The sequence below is a fragment of the Gymnodraco acuticeps genome, unplaced genomic scaffold, assembly GCF_902827175.1.
Source record: "Gymnodraco acuticeps unplaced genomic scaffold, fGymAcu1.1, whole genome shotgun sequence".
Lineage (NCBI taxonomy): Eukaryota > Metazoa > Chordata > Actinopteri > Perciformes > Bathydraconidae > Gymnodraco > Gymnodraco acuticeps.
In genome coordinates, this window is record NW_022991604.1 from 125,595 (window position 1) to 146,682 (window position 21,088).

Below are 21,088 nucleotides of genomic sequence, written 5' to 3' on the forward strand. Positions count from 1 at the left end.
CGGGGGCCAAATCAGGTCCTTGGTGGATTTAATTTCGGCCCGCAGGATAATTTCTAATTACTATTAGATCTGGCCCGCCGGTATATTGCACGCACACCTTCACTCCATCCTGAGGGTCTCCTCCGCTCAGAGCCTGACCCCAAACATTGATGACCTTGCACCCAAGATGAGATGCCCAGTATCTGAACAGCACAGAGCAGCACACTGAGTTCAATGGATGCTTCCTTCTGCACTTTCTCTCACGACAACAGGGCATGTTTGGGTTTCTCTTTGAGGGGAATAGTTTTGTTGAAGCTGTTGTTGGCCTGTGGGAAAATGTAATCATAAGAAATGAAGCTGCAGATAGAGCCATAAGGAATGAATGCAGCTGATTATTTAATGTGTAATGTTGTTTTTATAGGCAATAATTGAAGCTTTGTTAGTTCCAGGTTTAATATGTGCAATAAGTTCATTTCAATAAGTTCTGCAATAAACATTGAACCAGTCCGGCCCTCGACTCGTACCCATTTTTTTAATTTTGGCCCACTGTGTATATGAGTTTGACCCCCCTGCTCTACATCATAATAAAGAATCATACAAATCTAAACCGAAAGACTTTATTTATCTCTTTAGAAATTAGAAATTAAAACACAAAAAACAATGAAAATATTTCTAAAAACATCATAAATATGCAATCAAATAAATATGATTGTTAAAACATAAAAACTTAAAGTTAATATATGCAAATAGAGATACAAACATAATTATTATATTTGAATAAACATAGGAAGTTCAAGTCAAATCAAATATGATGAAATGTATGTAAACATAAGAAATGTAAATATTATTGCATTTGTATTAATATGATATTAATGCTGTAAATTCACCAGATCTAGGCTCAATGCCAAATGCCACATTAGCTCCGTAATATAATCTATATTTAGACACAGGAGTACTGTTATTTATTTGGGGCTATTTCTCAACTTCAGCTCCGTCACTGTCTTTGATTTTGCCGAGCTGTCAGACAGTTATTTCAGAGTCACTTGACACCAACTTGCCTTCAGTCTGAGGTTGTGACCCCCCCGCCCCCCCTCGGTCACAGATTGGTGTTTGGTCGCTCTCGGCGTGTCACCTGACTCTCAGACTGACAAAGAGCTGGAGACTGCAGACTCATGTTGTTGTTGTTGTTGTTGTGTTATATTTCTCAGCCTATTTTTGCACAGAAATCCACATTCGTCCCACGTCGGGGACATTTCCAGTGTTCTAGTAGAACTAACATATGAGATATATAATAAAGTGGTACTTCAGTAGAGGACCTGAATACTTCCTCCACCTCTGCCTACATGTGTATGGAAAGTGAAAGAAAGACAAACAAGCAGCTGACTTATCACATGACTCGGAACATCGAGCAGAAACGTTCTCAAACAGAAATAGACACTATTGTCACGCCCTTCTCTCTCTCTCTCTCTCTCTCTCTCTCTCTCTCTCTCTCTCTCGCTCTTTCTCTCGCTCTCTCTCTATATATCTATCCATCTATATATCTCTCTCTCGCTCGCTCTTTCTCTTGCTCTCTCTCTATCTATCTATCCATCTATAAATCTCTATCTCTCTTCTCTCTCTCTCGCTCTCTCTTTATCTATCTATCTATCTCTCTCTCTCTCTCTCTCTCTCTCTCTCTCTCTCTCTCTCTGTCTATCGCTCTCAATACAAATTCAAATCAACTTTATTGGCATGACCATATAGAAACACAGTATTGGGGTTTCCTTTCACTATATTGTGTTATATAGGTGGCCTGAAACGCCTCCATTGGACTCATTTGTTTATTTCCGGATCGTAGTGACATCACTATGTAATACTCACGCTTCTATTGGCTAGCGCTCCAACACATCGTACATCATGATAGGCTAAGGAGTTGACCAATCAGAGCAGACTGGGCTCTGGCTTATGGTTTCTTAACATTACCTTTCAGCCATCACCTTTTGATTTGCTTTTTAGATGAATCGTTTCTTATCGGAGCTGAGTCCATCTCAAAGTCCAAGGTGACGTCTTCACATTGGTTGAGCAACAGTTAAAGAGTGAAAATCAATTAACCATCACGAGACAAAAAAGCACAAACGTTTGCTTTTTTCATTTTAATTGACTTATTGATTACTTATTGATTATTTAGTTTTTCTGGCTTTTATAGTAACACAAAAATTAAAATTAACCATCTGCATAATTGTCTTTAAATATGTGATACTTCTTTATTACTTCTGTAACTTTACTGAATGCAGGATCGCATTAGGTTTACAAATCTAAAGCACGAATGATTCATTGATAATCAAAAGAGTTGCAGAATTAGATTAGATTACTTTATTGTCATTACAAAAATGCAAGCACAGTGTAACGACATTTAAGGAGGGTCTAACCAGAGTGCAAAACAGTCAGTTACATACACAATTATCAGAAGTATGTACAAAATAAATGATGATACAAAAATAAAGGTAAATAGATGGGAAATGTATAAATAGGAATAAATACACAGATAATAATAAATACAGTGAATACAGAATTGCGCTTCAGCACACGACAACAACTAGGCAGTATGGGACAGCGTGGGGTTCATTGTCAGCAGTCTGACTGCTGAAGGGAAGAAGCTGTGCGTAGTCCTGTTGGTTCTACCCGGGAGGCTGCGGTAGCGTGTCCCAGAGCGAGTGCCACGTAGACAAACAGTGTATGGTTGGGGTGGGAAGAGTCTCTCATGATGTTTCGTGCCCTTCGCAGGCACCGCTTTTCATAGACTGAGGCTATGGAGGGGAGTGGCATCTTGATGATGCGTTGTGCGATCTTCACCACCCTCTGCAGTGATTTCTTGTCCTTGACCGTGCAGTTACCGTACCATACTGATATGCAGGTGGAGAGGTTGCTCTCGATGGTGCAACGGTAGAAGTTCATTCGCACCTGGGAGGATAGGAATGTTCTGTTGATCAAAGTTATCAGCTTGATCTAATTGAATGACATTAAAAACACGCATTCTGCATAATTATCTGATGGATCTGTGTATTTCAAACAGTCGTAAAGGTTGACTGGCCTTACCTATTCTTTGATATTGGTCAACAAACTTCAACATATGGTCGATAGAAAAACTCCTCTTCCTTATTACAGACGTTATATAATGACGACTGTTCAATGTCAAACGTTATTTTGGGGACAGTGAACTTGCAGAAAAGTTCAATTGAAAATGAGATATATCAATAGTTTTACGTTAGTGTTTGGAAAATATAAACGGAGTTCTTACGGTCATTAAAAACCTGGAAAAATCTGGAAATTCAAAATGTTAATTCCAGGCCCTGGGAAAGTTTTGGAAAACAATATTTTTCCCAAAGTTTTGGAAAAGTCATGGAAATGTAACTAAAGTTGCATCAAATATAATTTATATTTTATCTAATCAGAAATAGTAACTCTATAATGATAATAAATACTGTATCGTATAGTAATGAAACATAAAATGGTATTTTACTGACGAGGTGTTTTGCTGGTGAGAGATTTGAGTTGCTTCAGCGTGTAGAAGCGAGTAAGCCTACTATTTGATTTGTTTTAGATAGGACCAACATGTTTCAGACCTTATTTTCCTGTTCCATGTTAAAATAAACCATTTTCAGTGGTACCGCTGAGAAAGAGTAATTTTTTTTGGTCATGGAAAATTAGGTAAAGGTCATGGAAAATCATTGGTGAAAAAGTGTTTGAACCCTGTATAAAGTATCACAGGAGCAGTTGCATGAGGCACTCACGGCCTCCTACTGTAGTTTTGTTCTTAGTAGGTCACTGTGTTGTTCAGTTACTTTCCTTAATGCTCCCTTTGTGGTAAAAGTATGTCATGCTATCAGAGGGAGAGAGGGCACACACACAAATAAAAACACTCTTTAAAAGCTTGTGCAAGTTTCTCCTAAACTGACTCGTCAATAGAACAATATTTACGAAAGAAACAACAAGTTTTTGTAACAGTCAAACTGAAAAAAACAGGAATGGGAGGACTAGAAACACACACACACACACACACACACACACACACACGCACACACTCTGAAGGACCTGGGAAGATGAGACGGATTATTCATTGAATTTCTTGTTGGTTGCCGCTGAAATAGAGACGCATGTTTAGCGTGTCACATGCTCTACATGCGGTAACTCATTTACAGACATCAGTTCCTCTCGCTGTGAGTTTATTTCACAAAATGTTTCCCACTGTTGTCTAATTATATTCCTCTGGTGAATAACGAGTGTACTGACAGCAGGGTCGGGATGTTACGCTGCACATGTTTACTTTGTGTTCGGGTCAGAAAGGGTTGGTGGGTTAAGACATTATTCTAACCGTCTGTCGCCTACAGAAACACACACGGATACCCAGAGACTGTGGGATTTATTTTTACCTTTTTTAAAGCTAACATTTTATTATATAAGCGTTATAATAATCTATTCACGGAAATAACTGTAGCCAGGTATCATGACGTCTATATCCCTTCAAATATGACATTTGAACATTAGGTACTGAACGTTTTGGTGTAGCTTTTTGTAATTCAGTAGTAATCGTGGTAATCAGATTACAAAGAAGGAGCTCCAACAAGCCGTGTAGGACATAGAGTGAATACACATACTATACAGAGATGCTGTGAGAAACCAATGTGAGTTTGGAACATTGAACAATGTAAATCTATTCTAGTAGACCTAGGGGTGTAACGGTTCACAGCATTCACGTTTCGGTATGTACCTCGGTTTGGAGGTCACGGTTCGGTACAACAAGAAAAAGCAAAAAAAAGTCCCAAATGCATAATTCCAGGTTTGATGTTATTTATGTTTGAACAGCAAGTTTCAGTTTCAAAATAAGGAACTCTGACATTTTGAATAATGAACTGTATTAAACAGTTAAAAACAAACCACAAACAGTAGGCTACCACACACACTGGCCATAGTATCTATAATGGCTGATGTCAAACAAAAAGGTTTCATCAAGCTGTAAAACTAAAAAGAATGTCTTGAAAATATTACATCATAAATAATAAGAAAGTGTTTCAAGAGCGCATAGTCGTTGAAAAACATATGCCAAAAGCTTCCGTTATTTATTTCGGTCTCTCGGCTTTCATGTCTATTGGCTTCTTAAAAACAGCGGGGATCAGCTGCTGAACTGCTGCTGTCTTTCGCCGGCTCCGGAAAATCTGGGTGATGCCTTCTGATGTGATGTCGCATGTTTGGCGTGTGTTGCCATTAGCATACAGCACCGCTATCGAACAACGCCGACACACCGTCCTCGTCTGAACCACCACTCGCACTTCATCGTTATTTAGTCCACAGGGAACCCGAAATGTTCCCACACAGCTGATTTAAAAGAAGCAGGTGGGTTCTAGCTCCTGTGTGCTATCTGAAATCGCCGTACTAACTTTTCTTCTTCTTGTATTTTGTTCGTTTTGTTGTTGTGTTTCTTCTTGTTCATTTGTTGTTTCAGGGCGACTGGCAAACAGCTTCTAGGCGCAATACCGCCCCCTGGATTATATATAGTGTAGTGGATACTGCCCTGAATGACAGACTTTTTTCCCACTCGTAAAAAAAAAGCGTATTCATCGTGTGACTGCGTGTGCCGAACCGTGACGGTACGGGACGAATACGGATACCGTTACACCCCTAAGTAGACCTCAACAATGGAATTATGATCAGTAGAAATGGCCATGTCATGGGACCTTTTTAAAAGGAGTAAAGCTACATTTTTTTATTATTCAAATGGTGTCCTTCCACCCTAAGTACTGTAATGACTGTAACGTAAACTGAATTGCATTTCTGCATATTTCATTTGACTTATTGTAACGTGAGTGAGATTTCTACATATCCATAAAAAACACAATTTTCTGTAATTGACAGATTTTATTCTGTGTATTTTCCCGTGCAGGTGAGCTGTCTCTGCAGAGGCTCTCTGGCTCGGTGCTGGATTTCAACAGCACAGAGAAATGTCCGGGAAGCGACAACAACATCCAGACCAGCATCAGCTTCCAGTGTGGGAAAACCATGGTACGACACGCACACGCACGCACACACACACACACACACACTCACACACACACACGCACACGCACACACAGGGAGTGTTTTTAGAACGGATGATTTGTGTTTCAAGGAGTGGTGTTTAGGCAGGGGGGGCTGAAGCTTAGAGAGAGGAAGGCCATTATGGTTGTGGTCTACATTGATATTAAGTTATGTGACTAGATATCTTCCTAGATTTTGGGTCATTTGTAAGACACTTTTTGATGCCTGCTTTGCAAAGTTAACGCTGCGCTTCTTGGCATCTATTAAGCAGCAATGAAGAGCTATATGTCCAAGGTGTGGCATATTTCAGCAATTTACTTTAATAGCTATCAAATACAAATATGGACATGTGGAACTGGGACATGGCACGCTCTGTAGTGTGGGCAATAATGACATTTTTTTGTTTCCCTAAAAAATAATGCTGTGGAAACTGAATTGTTTAGTAGGCACCTTTTTTTGTTTATAACAGGACGGTCAGCAAATAAAAAATTGGACACAGCAATGCTTTGGTGAGAAAGCTCCATTAGGGGTTTATATTGCAAAGTAGTCAGGTTTCATCAGCAGAAACTCAGCCTTGTGAGGTGTTCTGATGCAGTTTGTCACTCCACAAGCTACAACGGTGAACAATAATACGTGCACTACACTGTTGAGTAAATGTTAATGATCAGCTGTTTTGTATTCAGCATGTTATGATTTGTATATTTGACTCGAATGTAATGAGTTAGAATTGAAATGGATGTTTTCTTCACACAAGTTGAAAAGACATTTGAGCAGCTGTCGGCTCTCAGCTGCAATGACAGGAAGTGAGGGGGAATAATGTCGAACGATGACAGTCACCTGCTCGTTTGAGTCAATAGTGTGTGTGTGTCTGCGGTTTCAGGGGATCGTGGTGGTGGGGGGACATTCACATGTGTCATTTCAGTTCACACCGAGCAGAAGAAAAACACGATCAGCTCTAGATTTTCCTTTTACAAAGTGTAGAGAGGAGAAATGAAAGTCATCTAATGCTGGGAAGAAGAAGGAGAAGTCATGAGAGCCACATTGTGATAATCTGTTATAATGATTAGACACAGAAGTGGACAGTCTATTTAGTTATGACCAGTGGTGTAGTGGTCGTTGGACGCGGGTGATCGCCGTCCCCCCACTTATTTGGAGCATGATTTTTTTTGAATAGTCTAATAAATATAAAATCATTGCCAGTGTTATCAGTTGCAAGTGTGTATTTGTTGTAATACTGACGAAAACATAATACATTTCACAGTAATTATAATAAAAACGTAGCTCAAGTATTTATGTAACTTGATTTGGTGTGTGTGTGTGTGTGTGTGTGTGTGTGTGTGTGGCCTAGCATTACTATACTTGTGGGGACCTAAATCTGTTTACACAGTCACGTGTGGGGACTCGCCTCCCTTATGGGGACAAATTGGAGGTCCCCATGAGGGAATCATTAATCATAGGGTGAAGACTTGGTTAGGTTTAGGCATGTGTTGGTTATGGTTAAGGTTAGGATAAGTCTCCAGGAAATGCATGTAAGTCAATGTAATGTCCCCTGAAGTGTTGTATACGTGCGTGTGTGTGTGTAAAGTAGAAGAAGGTGTAACGGAGAGTGACAAGAGTGCGAATTAAAAAAAAAAGTCCACTCTCACTCAATAAGTGTTCTTGAAAATAACCCTTGAGCAAGCACTGAACCTTCATCCACTCAACTCTAAATGTGGAAGTTAATGTTAACCATTTATACTGTCATGGGGCCTGGCACATGTTATCCACTATATCAGTTATAAACAGATTAAGACATGTTTGTGTGTTTCAATGCGTCTGTGTTTCTGTATTCCAACAAAAACACAGACACAGTCGCCATTAAGTGAATCACATTTGTTGTCTGTGTGTTGAATTGTAACTGCCTGCTCCACAGCACTATCATATGGAACTGTTGCAACTAAGGACTATTTTCTCTCAACATCTCCATATGTGGGAGGCTGAAAACTGCATTTTCTTTGCATTTTGCATCCGTCTCACTCCTGTTCCTGTATGTGTGCTGCAGGGGACCCCGGAGTTTGTGGCTGTGTCTCAGTGTGTGCATTACTTTGAGTGGAGGACGTACGCCGCCTGCAAGAGAGACAAATTCAAGCCACACAAAGAGGTATGTGGAGGAACATCTGACTCACCAAGGAGACGGTTTCTCTGTGTTGAGGCGTCAGATGTGAGAAACCAAGAGCCACAGAGGTGTTTCAGAGGAAATCGAAAATGTTCTTCCCACTCTTGTGAGGATGTACTGCATGTAGTTAGAACATGTCACATGTTGTTACAATGAAGCTGTTGATGTGAGTTTAACGTGGAAACATTGAGAGAATGTGTGAAATGAATTACATTTTCTTTTATAGCACTCGATATCTGTTGCAAAATACAAATTCTTGTACTTTTAACTCACTGGTCAACATTTTCCCCACCCAAAACTGTCCAGTCCTTTTGCCTTAAAACAGATATTTTTTTAAATATTTGTTATAAATACATATTTCCTTCAAAACACCAAGACAAGTTTCTCTAATCTGCGAACCTGCTTTATTTGGCAAATAAACGTTTTTTTCTGATACTAATTTAAAAATGGAACTTGTCATTTTCATTAAAATATAAATATAAATTAATATAAATATAAATTATTTTGTGAATTAACTAATTAGGATATTTATTTGATTTACATTTTTTGTTTTAAATGTTGTTCTGCTTCTGTGTAATAGTTGTTGATTATATTAACCAATATTGGCTAATGCAAATAATAATTAAAATATTTAAAAGTATGAAAATGAAATATCCACCCGTTAAGAGGAATTGTTATTGCATGTAGGCATAACTATCACTTACAATTAGTATACTATGAGAAGCTGCAGACCTGTTGTATAGAACCATTTGCCTTACCATACACGTCACATAAGACATTTCTTATCTATTTGACTAGAGCAGGGGCCACCAACCTTTTTGTCACCGAGGGCTACTTCAAGGGTACTGAGTAACACGAAGGGCTACTTGTTTGATACAAACTTCCTGAATAACATAATTGCACGGTTCACCTTTAATGATAATATTATTATTAATAATAATCAGAATCCATATTAATTGACTGTATGTGAAGGACTGTCTGATCACATGTTAATGTTAATTATTCTTCACAATAATTTACCATGGTAGGAAACAGATATATTTAAACATAAAATATTATTTATTTATTATAATCATATAATATTATTATGTAAAGTTTAAAAAAGAACATCAACTCAATCAGATCATATTTTTATTAATCACTAAATCTGTAGAATTGTTAACAAAATAGCCATGTTTGTACACTTTTTGATCAAATGATGTTCCACATTTGAGTTTACCGTTGGCATGGTGTTTCACTGAAAACATCTGTTGTCTCTTTCTTTGCCTTCTATTAGTGGGAAATCTGGCATTGCATGCTGTCCACTAGTGTACTGTAATCTGGGGTATAATTTGACACTGCAACTCTGAGTAAATCTTGTAGATTTGCATCAGTAAGGCGTGTTCTGTGTTTGTTCTTGATGAAGTTCATGTCTGAAAAGGCTGACTCACAAAGATAGGTTGAACCAAAAAGGCAGGCATCTTTCATAGCTGCTGTGCATACACATTACATTACATTACATTGCATTTAGCTGACGCCTTTGTCCAAAGCGACTTACAATAAGTACATTCGACCAGGAAGACACAACCTTGAAGAAAACAGAATCATATAAGTATATCAGGTTTCATAGAGCCAAACATTTCAAGTGCTACTCAACTGGCTTTAGGTAATCCAGTCCTTTATTAGTATAAAAGTGCTTCGTTAATCGTTCTAACGCTCGAAGTGGAGTCGAAAGAGATGAGTTTTCAGTTTGCGCCGGAAGATGTGCAAGCTATCTGCTGTCCTGATGTCAATGGGGAGCTCATTCCACCATCTTGGAGCCAGGATAGCAAACCCACGTGTTTTTGCTGATGGGAACTTGGGTCCCCCTCGCAGCGAGGGCGCAACGAGTCGTTTGGCTGATGCAGAGCGTAGTGCACGCGCTGGGGTGTACGGTTTAACCATGTCCTGGATGTAGGAAGGGCCAGATCCATTCGCAGCACGGTAAGCAAGTACCAGTGTCTTGAAGTGGATTCTAGCAGTTACCGGAAGCCAGTGAAGGGAGCGGAGGAGCGGAGTGGTGTGGGAGAATTTAGGAAGGTTGAAAACCAGACGAGCCGCTGCATTCTGGATGAGCTGCAGAGGTCGGATGGCACATGCAGGTAGACCAGCCAGGAGGGAGTTGCAGTAGTCTAGGCGTGAGATGACGAGAGCCTGGACCAGAACCTGAGTCGCTTTCTGAGTCAGCTGGGGACGTATCTTCCTGATGTTGTAAAGCGTGTATCTGCAGCAGCGGGTTGTAGCAGCGATGTTTGCAGTGAAGGACAGGTTGCTATCTAGGGTCACACCCAGATTCCTTGCAGTCTGAGTCGGGGAAACAACTGAGGTGCCGATGTTGATTGTCAGGTCAAGAGTTGGACAATCTTTTCCCGGGAGGAAGAGCAGCTCAGTCTTGTCAAGGTTGAGCTTGAGGTGGTGAGCAGACATCCACTGAGAGATGTCAGCTAGACAAGCAGAGATGCGTGCAACGACCTGGGTCTCTGAGCGGGGAAAGGACAGAATTAATTGGGTGTCGTCAGCGTAGCAGTGGTAAGAAAAACCATGCAGGCTAATGACTGATCCGAGCGAGTTTGTGTACAAGGAGAAGAGGAGGGGACCAAGAACAGAGCCCTGAGGGACCCCCGTAGTTAATTGACAAGGGTCGGACTCAGACCCTCTCCAAGTCACCCTGTAGGTACGGTCTTTCAGGTATGAGGTGAGGAGGGAAAGTGCAGAGCCTGAAACTCCAAGTTTTTGGAGAGTGCGAAGGAGGATCTGATGATTCACCGTGTCGAATGCAGCAGACAGGTCCAAAAGGATGATGACAGAGGAGAGGGATGCAGTTTTGGCAGTGTGCAGTTCCTCCGTGACAGCAATGAGAGCAGTTTCTGTGGAGTGACCTGCCTTGAAACCAGACTGGTGCGGATCCAGAAGGTTGTTCTGATTGAGATAACAGGAGAGTTGTTTAAAGACAGCGCGTTCAAGTGATTTAGACAGGAACGGGAGGAGAGAGACAGGCCTGTAGTTTATAACATCAGACGGGTTGAGAGTGGGTTTCTTTAGGAGAGGGTTTACTCTTGCCTCCTTGAGACTGTTTGGAAAGTGACCAGAAGTTAGAGAAGTGTTGATGAAATGGGTGAGAAACGGTAGAATATCAGGAGCGATAGTCTGAAGGAGGTTTGAAGGGATAGGGTCCAGAGGACAGGTGGTAGGACGGGCAGAGGTAATGAGGGTAAGAACCTCACTTGGAGAGAGAGGGGAAAAGGAGGTTAGTGTGTTGGTGGAAGGAAGGTCTGGTGACCCAGCGGTGAGTAAAGGTGAGTCAGAAAAAGAAGAGCGAATATCATTAACCTTTTTTTCAAAGTGGGTAACAAAGTCGCTTGACAGAAGTGAGGAGGGGGGAGGAGCTTTTGGAGGGTCCAAGAGGGTGGAGAAGATGGAAAATAGTTTTTTAGGATTGGAATAGGAAGATTGGATCTTATCTTGAAAGAAAGTGCTTTTTGCCTGAGAGATCGACACCTTTGTACTTTTCTGTGTCCACAAGGCACCAAAAGTTTGCTTCATCCTGATGGGCGTTGAGGTGGAGGTCATTTTGCAACGTTAGGATTTCAATCTCCACCTGTCCAGCATCCAAGTTGAAGGTTGCACTTAGTTGCTCAGCAATGCATGTCAGGTCCACTTGCATGAATGGATTTGAAATGAATGACACACATGGCTCAAGTTGACCAAAGTCACAAAACCTGTTTTCAAACTCTTGACCAAGTCTGTTTATGACTTGAGAGTACTTTTCTGCAGCTTTGTCGAAAGCCCCAGATGCAGAAGCATTGTCATGCAGCACTGACTGCACAGAGGGAAAGTGCAACACTTTCTTTCCCTGTAAATGCACAGAGAATATGCTCATCATAGCTTTAAATGCATTTACAGCACTTATCATGTAACAGTCTTGCCTTTGCCTTGCAGTTCACAGTTCAAAAGTTTCAGTTTCCCAGTGATGTCTGTTAAAAATGCAAGGTCAAGTATCCACTCAGTGTCCTCAAGCAGTGAGGCGTCTTCCCCTTTGGATTGCAAGATTACTTTGATTTCACCCAAAAGTGACAAAAATCGCTGCAATACTCTTCCCCTGCTGAGCCATCGGATGTCTGTGTGCAATAACAGGTCACCATATTCAGCTGACAGCACTTTGAACGTGTTGTTTGGCTTTGGAGCGGATGCTGTTTATGATTTTCACGACAGGGGTCATCACATGATTAAAGCCGGTCACTTTTGCACATAATGCCTGCTGGTGAATGATGCAGTGGTAATGTAGAAATGTTGGGAAGTCTGAGTCACCTTTGCATTGCGCAATGAAGCCTGCATGTCGGCCCGTCATTGCGGGAGCCCCGTCTGTAGTCACCGACACCAGCTTTTCTAATGGTACCTTCTTCTCCACAAAGAAGCTCTTGACCGCGGTGTAAACGTCAACTCCCCTCGTTGTTGTCTTCAGGGGCAGTAGTGTCAAGAGTTCTTCTTTTGTGGAGAAATCATCAAACACCATTCGGATAAACATCATCAGCTGTGTTGAACTGCTTCTGTCCACGGACTCGTCGCACTGGACGCTAAACCACCGGCACGTAGCCAGATCCCGGTCCAGCTGCTCTGTCAAGTTCCCGCACATAGCCGACACTCTTCTAACGATCGTACTTGCCCCCAGCTGGACATCGGAGAGAGTGGAGATGACATCGGAACCATTCTTCTCGTTCCCAGTGTTTGCAATAACCATCATTGCACCTTTCAAGACCTCTCCGTCCGAAAAGGCTTTCTTGTTCTTTACCAAAAAATGAGCAGCTCTAAATGAGGCTTCCGTTGCTTTTTGTGTCTTTTTCACCGGCCTCGTGAAAAAAGACTGCTGCTTCCCCAAAGCTGCCTTTAACTCACGGGCTTTTTCTGCCCGTAGTGCGCTGCCAGGTGGGTAGTTAGCATTGTAGCTTTTGTGACACGTATCAAAGTGTCTCTCCACATTGTGCCGCTTTGCGATCGCCACAGTCGCACCGCAAATGAGACATACACACTTTTCTTTCACTGTAGTAAAAAATAATTCTTCCTCCCAAACGTCTTGAAAACAGTACTTTTTCTTTCGCTTCTCTGCCATGTTTAGGGTAAAAGCCGCAGCTAGCGCACCATCGTAGCTGCTCACGCTAGCTTGTCTCAGCTAAAGGTGGAACGGAGATTTGGTGCGTGGAGTTCAACTCTGAACCTATCTGGGGTCAGAGTTCAATTTCACGCACCAAATCTCCATTTCACTTAAATATACAAATGTGTGCTTTTAAATTTAATGTTATATTCAATATTGTCATTTTAAAATAAAAATGTATTCAATAAATGTTTTAGACGGAGCTCCATGATGACATGGAACATGTACGCGGGCGACCAATTTCCCCCCTGCGGGCGACTTAGTGCCCGCGGGCACCGCGTTGGCTACCCCTGGACTAGAGTGTCTTTAAAGGTCCCATGTCATGCGGGTGCTAGTGTAGCCTCGCAGATGGGGGTGCTGCAGCCCCCTCAACACCCCCCCCCCCCCCTTCCCGTGTCCATTCGCGATGTCTCGCTGTCTCGCAGACCCCACGCAGCAAGCAGGAAATGAACCCAGCTCACACTGTCCCCTCCTCACAACGTCCCGCCAACACGGCACCTAGACCCCTCGCAGCATTCTCATCTGTTTGTCATTACTGGTGTCCTTTTCAGGAGCTCCAACAAGGCGTGTAGGACAGAGAGTGAATACACATACTATACAGAGATGCTGTATGACAGGGCTATTCAATTGGCGGCCCGCGGGCCAAATCCGGCCCCGGGGTGATATTTACTGGCCCTTTGATTATAATGTTAAAAAGTAAAAGTAATCTACTTTTAAAAAAATAATAATAATTCTTTAGTGCCTTTTATTCCAGAGAGGGTGTTAAATTGAGAGATAGAGGGCCTGAAAACTTCTGCGGGCTCAGGTTTCGAACCCACCTACAAGCTACTGTAGTGACAACTCCTGTCATTTATTGCATCTCTGCGTGAATGATTAGATAATTTCACCTAAATTAAATATAATGAAATGATGTTGATGGTTAAATTAGCTTCACATGTAGGCCTACTGAGTTCTGAACTTGCCATTTAGATCTATAAAGGCCTTGGGGCTATGTTATTTGATTTAATTAAACACAATATATGCACTCCACTATGCTGTTGTAGTATTTACTGTATCTGAAGCTCTTAATATGATTGCTCATATTTCAAGCCATCTTTTTCCCGGCCCCTTGCTTTGGATCATTTATCAACCGGCCCCATTCCAAACTAATTGAATAGCCCTGCTGTATGAGAATCCAATGTGAGTTTGGAAAATTGAACAATGTAAATCTATTCTAGTAGACCTCAACAATGGAATTATGATCAGTAGAAATGGCCATGACATGGGAGCTTTAATGTCAATATTCACACTTTATGTTCGTCTATGAATTGTTCTTCTTCAGGTGATGATGGAAGATGTCAGTACTGTAATATGACACTACCTCCTTTGTGTGCAGGTGCCTTGCTACGTGTTCGACTCTGACGGCAAGAAGCACGACCTGAACCCTCTGATCAAAGTGAACGATGGATATCTGGTGGACGACGGTGACGACACCATCGACTTCTACATCAACATCTGCCGGAGCCTCAGTCAGTACCTCGGGGAGGTGGGGGGAGGGGGAGATAAATGACTTGGAAAATGAAATACTGAATTTGATTAGGTATTTAGTAATATTTTAGGGTTGTGTGTTTTTTTTGTTCTGAGAAGATCTTGAATGATATAAATGAATTTGGTTGCAAAAATAAGACACCACAGACCTAGAGAAGTGAAACAAGTCTTTGTTTGGAGATGTGTATACCCCCTTAATATTGTTGCCATATATACCTTGAAATGTCACCTTAACCCTTGATCATATTTTACTGTGACGTTGCCATACATTATGTGTATGTTCCAATTTGATTTCCTATTATAATCAAACCTCGTTGTCTTTCCTATCATCTCATATCCTCCCTCTTCCTCCCTCAGACCGACCGGATGACTCGTGTGCAGAGGGCTCTGCCGCCTGTCTGGTCACCAGCCACGGATCCTACGACATGGGCTCTCCTACCGCACAGCTGGAGCTGCTGTCAAATGAGAGGTATCTATAAATACAATCATATTTGAAGAAATGAATAGAAAACAAAGTCCTTGTTGAGCTTCTACATCATACGTGTCTCATTATTACACAGTAGGATAAACTCTTCAAGGTCACCTATCATGCAAAATCCACTTCTCCATGTCTCTTCTCCATCAACATGTGTCCCCTCTTCTTCATGTCTCTTCTACATCAACATGTGTCCCCTCTTCTTCATGTCTCTTCTACATCAACATGTGTCCCCTCTTCTCCATGTCTCTTCTACATCAACATGTGTCCCCTCTTCTTCATGTCTCTTCTACATCAACATGTGTCCCCTCTTCTTCATGTCTCTTCTACATCAACATGTGTCCCCTCTTCTTCATGTCTCTTCTTCATCAACATGTGTCCCCTCTTCTTCATGTCTCTTCTACATCAACATGTGTCCCCTCTTCTTCATGTCTCTTCTACATCAACATGTGTCCCCTCTTCTTCATGTCTCTTCTACATCAACATGTGTCCCCTCTTCTTCATGTCTCTTCTGCATCAACATGTGTCCCCTCTTCTTCATGTCTCTTCTACATCATCATGTGTCCCCTCTTCTTCATGTCTCTTCTACATCAACATGTGTCCCCTCTTCTTCATGTCTCTTCTACATCAACATGTGTCCCCTCTTCTTCATGTCTCTTCTACATCAACATGTGTCCCCTCTTCTTCATGTCTCTTCTACATCAACATGTGTCCCCTCTGTGGAAAGAGACTCTGAAAGTTTCAGGAACAAAGATTCTCTCTCTTTTTGATCCATTTCTATAAAAACCTGTCTGAAAATGAGCTGATCAGATTTTGGCCACTTTATGATGTCATAATGATGTGTTGTCTTGTGTAACCATTAGCCAATCAGCAACCAAGGTAACCCCCCCCACACACCTTATCACCTGAATCTCCTCCTAGAGCACCATTGAGTTCTTTGTAACCAAATGTCTCTCAGAGGGGCGTGGGGAGGGGCTCCTTATTTTCATCTAAAGTAACAGACAGAGAATCAGCACTTTGGAAACAGGACTGAAACAGAGGGGATTATGGGTAATGCTGCAATGATCTGTTTGGTGTTTCAGCCAATCGGAGACATGTTCTGGATATATCTGAGAGCTATAATATATTGATGAAAAACAGTATAATAGGGGACCTTTTAAAGTGTAAAACATTTAAAAAAGCTTTGAAAAGATATTTAGTCTTCACTTTCTTGTCTCCAGACTGAGGTTAACGTATAACGCCACCAGTTCAACTCCTCCAGACATCTGTAAGGAACACACTCCAGCCGTCACCATCACCTTCATCTGTCCGTCAAGCAGACACTCGGTATGTTACACACACACACACACACACACACACACACACACACACACACACACACACACACACACACTCATATATATGGATGCACGATATTGTTTGAAACCGATACCGATAACTTCCTGCTTCTCAAGACCAGACAAAAAAATTACGCCACTAATTATTTTAACGCGATTAACGCATGTGTATTTTTTTTCCTCGGCCGCCCCGTAGTTTCAGAGCGCATCGAGTTTAAAATACCATCTACAAGCTGATGCTGACAGCCCCGCTCCTGCCGCCCGCTTGTGGCAGACCACACTTCCACGCTCACCGGCAGGCACCGACTGGCTGTTGGGAGGACCGGGAGGGTGTGTGTATGTGTGGCCCGAGCGAGCGAGAGACCTTACGTGCATTGTTGTTGTTAGCATCTGGTGCTAGCTAGCTGTGCTAACGGATATAAGGAGCTGTTTAAATGAAATGAAAAATATGCGCCGAGCACTTGACTTTATGCAGGAAGCCAGACAGTGGGACATTGTACGAAAAGTCAGCACACTCAGCACGGATTCTTTCACACACACATACGGGTTTTGGGCCGAGGGCGACACCGTACTTCCGGTATCCGCCATTTCACGCGAGGTGCAACCAGAATATCATAGTCTATTGCCTTAATCAATATCTAGTCAACTCTAAAATACCACATATATGCATTGGCATGATAATATTATTGTGACAAGTGGGGTATTCACCTGGTGTTTCTAGAAGATAGACGTAGATGCTGCCAAAATCGACCGAAGGCCACTTTCGAGAGTCGTTTTTCCATACATCTGCAGGCAGTCTGTAAGGGCAATCGGACAACCCACACAGCTCTAGTTTACGCTGGTAACGACCTAGAGCACACCCCTCAAGTCCAGAGATGTAATCCGAAGACATGCAGCGATTTCTTCGGTCGTTAATTCAGAAAAAAAACCTAGTGCGCTCTGCCTGGCTACTTTAGCTAGCTGTTTATATTAGCACCTCCAGGATATTAGCACCTCCAGGAAAATGGCGCATTTTTATATATATATATATATATGGCGCGCGTTGCATTGTGGGTAGCTCGTGACGTCACTGTGTGTGGAAGAATAGTGCGCAACATGATTGCAGCGTCCAGGCAGCTCCGGTTCGAGCATATGCCTTGAGTTGCACATAGCTCCAACGCCCATACCACCGACGACATGTTTGTTTACTGTCCTGGCTTCACGAGTTAGGGAGTGCTGGATTTGTGAAGAACTCCCCTCTTCCTAAACCACTAATACCACAGTACTGGCAAAACGGGAGGAGCCGAGTGAAAAACAAGCGCCCTCATCCCAATCCACCCACAGCGCAGTATTTGTTTTTTACCCAAAAAATATATTGTATATTATCGGGGCTATTAATACTGGTATCGGGATGACGTCATAATTCCTAATATCGGACCGATAATTATCAGGCCGATAATTATCGTGCATCCCTAATATATACTTATTTCTAAAGTAACTCATGCATTACTGAAACAAATCCTTTGGCTCCACAGGGCAGTCCTCCTAAGATGATAGCGGAGTCGAACTGTCGTTACGAGGTGGAGTGGGTGACGGAGTACGCCTGTCACAGAGACTATCTGGAGAGCAATAACTGCAAAATGACCAACGACCAGCACGACATCTCCATCGACCTGACACCGCTCACCCTGAGCTGTAAGTACATCGAACCTCAGACTGAGAAGAATTTGTCAGGCCCATAAATTAAACATTTCTCTAGTTTCTTTGAGTCTGAAGTATCACTTAGCTGCTAAAAGGGGCCCTATTATGTTTTTTAGGGGGGTTTCCCTTACCTGTTTGTTTGTTGTATAGGTTTGTGTGCATGTAAAAGGTCTGCAAAGGCTATAAATGTCAAAGTTTGTGCTGTTAGTTTTCATTCGTTTTCCTCATTCCTCAAAACGGTTCTTACAAGCTACTGAACAAACACGCACAAAATAAGGTGTTGTTCTTTTAGTAGGTATGAAAGTAACACTCAAAACCCCAGCTAGCCACATGTTTGTACTTGAACTACACACATGAATAGTTGTCTCATAGTGCTGCTGTTTTTAGTTAGAGGAAGTAAGTGTATGAGTAAACCATTCTGACCTTCCTGTTTTTAGTAAAGTCATTGTTGGTTATATAAAAAGCATTTCTCCACTTTATGCAGTCTGCGTGTGACAAGATGTCGGCCACAGTTCTGACTAGAACTACTTTATATCCTGGTGTTAATACAAGATTGAAGTCAAGAACTACTTATTTGTTGTCATAGGAACAGGTCCACATTTTGAGAAAACTTGTTATTGAGTTACATAAAAACATTGATAAATACTTCTTTTTGTTTAATCATGCTTACTAGAAATGTTACATCTAATGACTAAAATACAACTGTAATGCTACCATTTTTAAAATGGCCAAAATACCCATGTCTTCCTTGTATTTACTTACTGTGTGTTTGTTCATTTTTTACAATTATCTCCATTATTAAGATTCCATTTTTATCATCTATGAATTTTATATGTTATTTTAAATTCATTTAAATTCATATGTTTTCACGTTAACAAAACTCTACTTTTGGATTTTCAGTCTTACGATATCTTGTTTTTTTTAAATGTATAACATATCTAAATAGATTAAAAATAAAATCATTTATAATTAAAGAAGTCCACAGTAGTATTGATATATATTTAATAAAAAATGATCCATGGAGACTTATAGTATAATAATGGATGATACAAATAAGTAAATATGTCCTCCTAAACGTGTGTGTGTGTGTGTGTGTGTGTGTGTGTGTGTGTGTGTGTGTGTGTGTGTGTGTGTGTGTGTGTGTGTGTGTGTGTGTGTGTGTGTGTGTGTGTGTGTGTGTGTGTGTGTGTGTGTGTGTGTGTGTGTGTGTGTGTGTGTTGTGTGTGTGTGTGTGTGTGTGTGTGTGTGTGTGTGTGTGGTGTGTGTGTGTGTGTGTGTGTGTGGTGTGTGTGTGTGTGTGTGTGTGTGTGTGTGTGTGTGTGTGTGTGTGTGTGGTGTGTGTGGTGTGTGTGTGTGTGTGTGTGTGTGTGTGTGTGTGTGTGTGTGTGTGTGTGTGTGGTGTGTGTGTGTGTGTGTGTAGTGTGTGTGTGTGTGTGTGTGTGTGTGTGTGTGGTGTGTGTGTGTGTGTGTGTGTGTGTGTGTGTGTGTGTGTGTGTGTGTGTGTGTGTGTGTGTACAGCTACAGACCATCCGTACTACGCACATTCTGGGGACGACAGCTACGTTTACTACCTGAACGTTTGTGGAAAGGTCCCCAGCGACGAATGTGGCGAAGACCCGTACATCTCGTCCTGCCAGGTGAAGAAGACCGGGGACGTGAAGAAGGTGGCTGGACAATATAAGAACCAGACGCTACGGTAATGTTTGATTTTTATGGTTTTGTTTTTATATTACAGTTGAGATTTTATTAATGTAGGAAAACGCACCTTCCTGCTCTGCTAACATTGAGCTTGTATCTCAGGGTTGTTTTATCAATATAATATTTATAATGATACTATATCAACTGTCAAATGTTTGCCACAATTCAAAACATGTTTTTGTTGTAATTGAATCATAGCTGGAGTGTGTCTATGTTTCTGTATCAGTGTTGCTCATACTTGCTATAAAAAATGGCATTATACAAACTTCCGATTACAGTACTAATTCTATTTTTGAGTATCGTTATTCCAACAATTGTATGTACAAAGTTTCCTTTTTCCAATATGTTAACCAAGAAAAAAGGGGAAATCCTCATTCAACACTTCATGTTAAACTGTTGCCTTATTGATGAAATGGCAAACATTGATAGTATTGTACATTTATTAAGTATTTCTCTCTCCGAATCTCTTTTCCTCTGCAGTTATTCAGACGGAGATCTGACTCTGATCTACCCGGACGGCACCAGATGCTCCACCGGCTTCCAGAGAATGACCATCATCAACTTTGAGTGCAACAAGAACGCATGTAAGACAGAACACAGAACATATTCTCATAGCATTCTTTGAAGTCTCCCCTGCTTTTGACGCAACTATTTTTTGCACCTTGGCATCATCTGGTGGTCATATCAGTAATTACACAGTGGAAGATTGCAAGTCTTGATGCTACTAAGAGATGTACACACAACTTGTACCATACATGATGCAGAAACTTGTTGTTTTTGCAGCGAGCGGTGGTCGAGGGGTTCCAGTTTTTGCGGGCGAGACGGACTGCACTTACTACTTTGACTGGGATACGGCTTTCGCCTGCATCAAGGAGAAAGAGGATCTACTTTGTCAAGTCAGAGACGACACCAAACACTACGACCTCTCAGCCCTCACAAGAAACCCCGGTGAGTTCAAATGTCAATATTGGCCTCTTAAAAAGCGTTTTGGTGTGGCCATATTCACTCAATATTGTGTC

General features: G+C 41.6%; 1 protein-coding gene across 1 annotated transcript in view; it reads left to right on the forward strand.

Annotated features, from left to right (window-relative positions):
* Nucleotides 1-21,088, forward strand: part of LOC117533997 (cation-independent mannose-6-phosphate receptor-like) — a gene marked incomplete at its 3' end in the record, with an annotated part of 44,338 nt that overhangs the window by 6,978 nt on the left and 16,272 nt on the right. Inside the window, 9 exon segments of the mRNA XM_034198029.1 lie at nt 5,897-6,015; nt 8,072-8,170; nt 14,728-14,860; nt 15,237-15,348; nt 16,575-16,680; nt 18,206-18,365; nt 19,890-20,067; nt 20,550-20,653; nt 20,853-21,017. Of these exon segments, the coding sequence (XP_034053920.1) occupies nt 5,897-6,015; nt 8,072-8,170; nt 14,728-14,860; nt 15,237-15,348; nt 16,575-16,680; nt 18,206-18,365; nt 19,890-20,067; nt 20,550-20,653; nt 20,853-21,017 (1,176 nt within the window).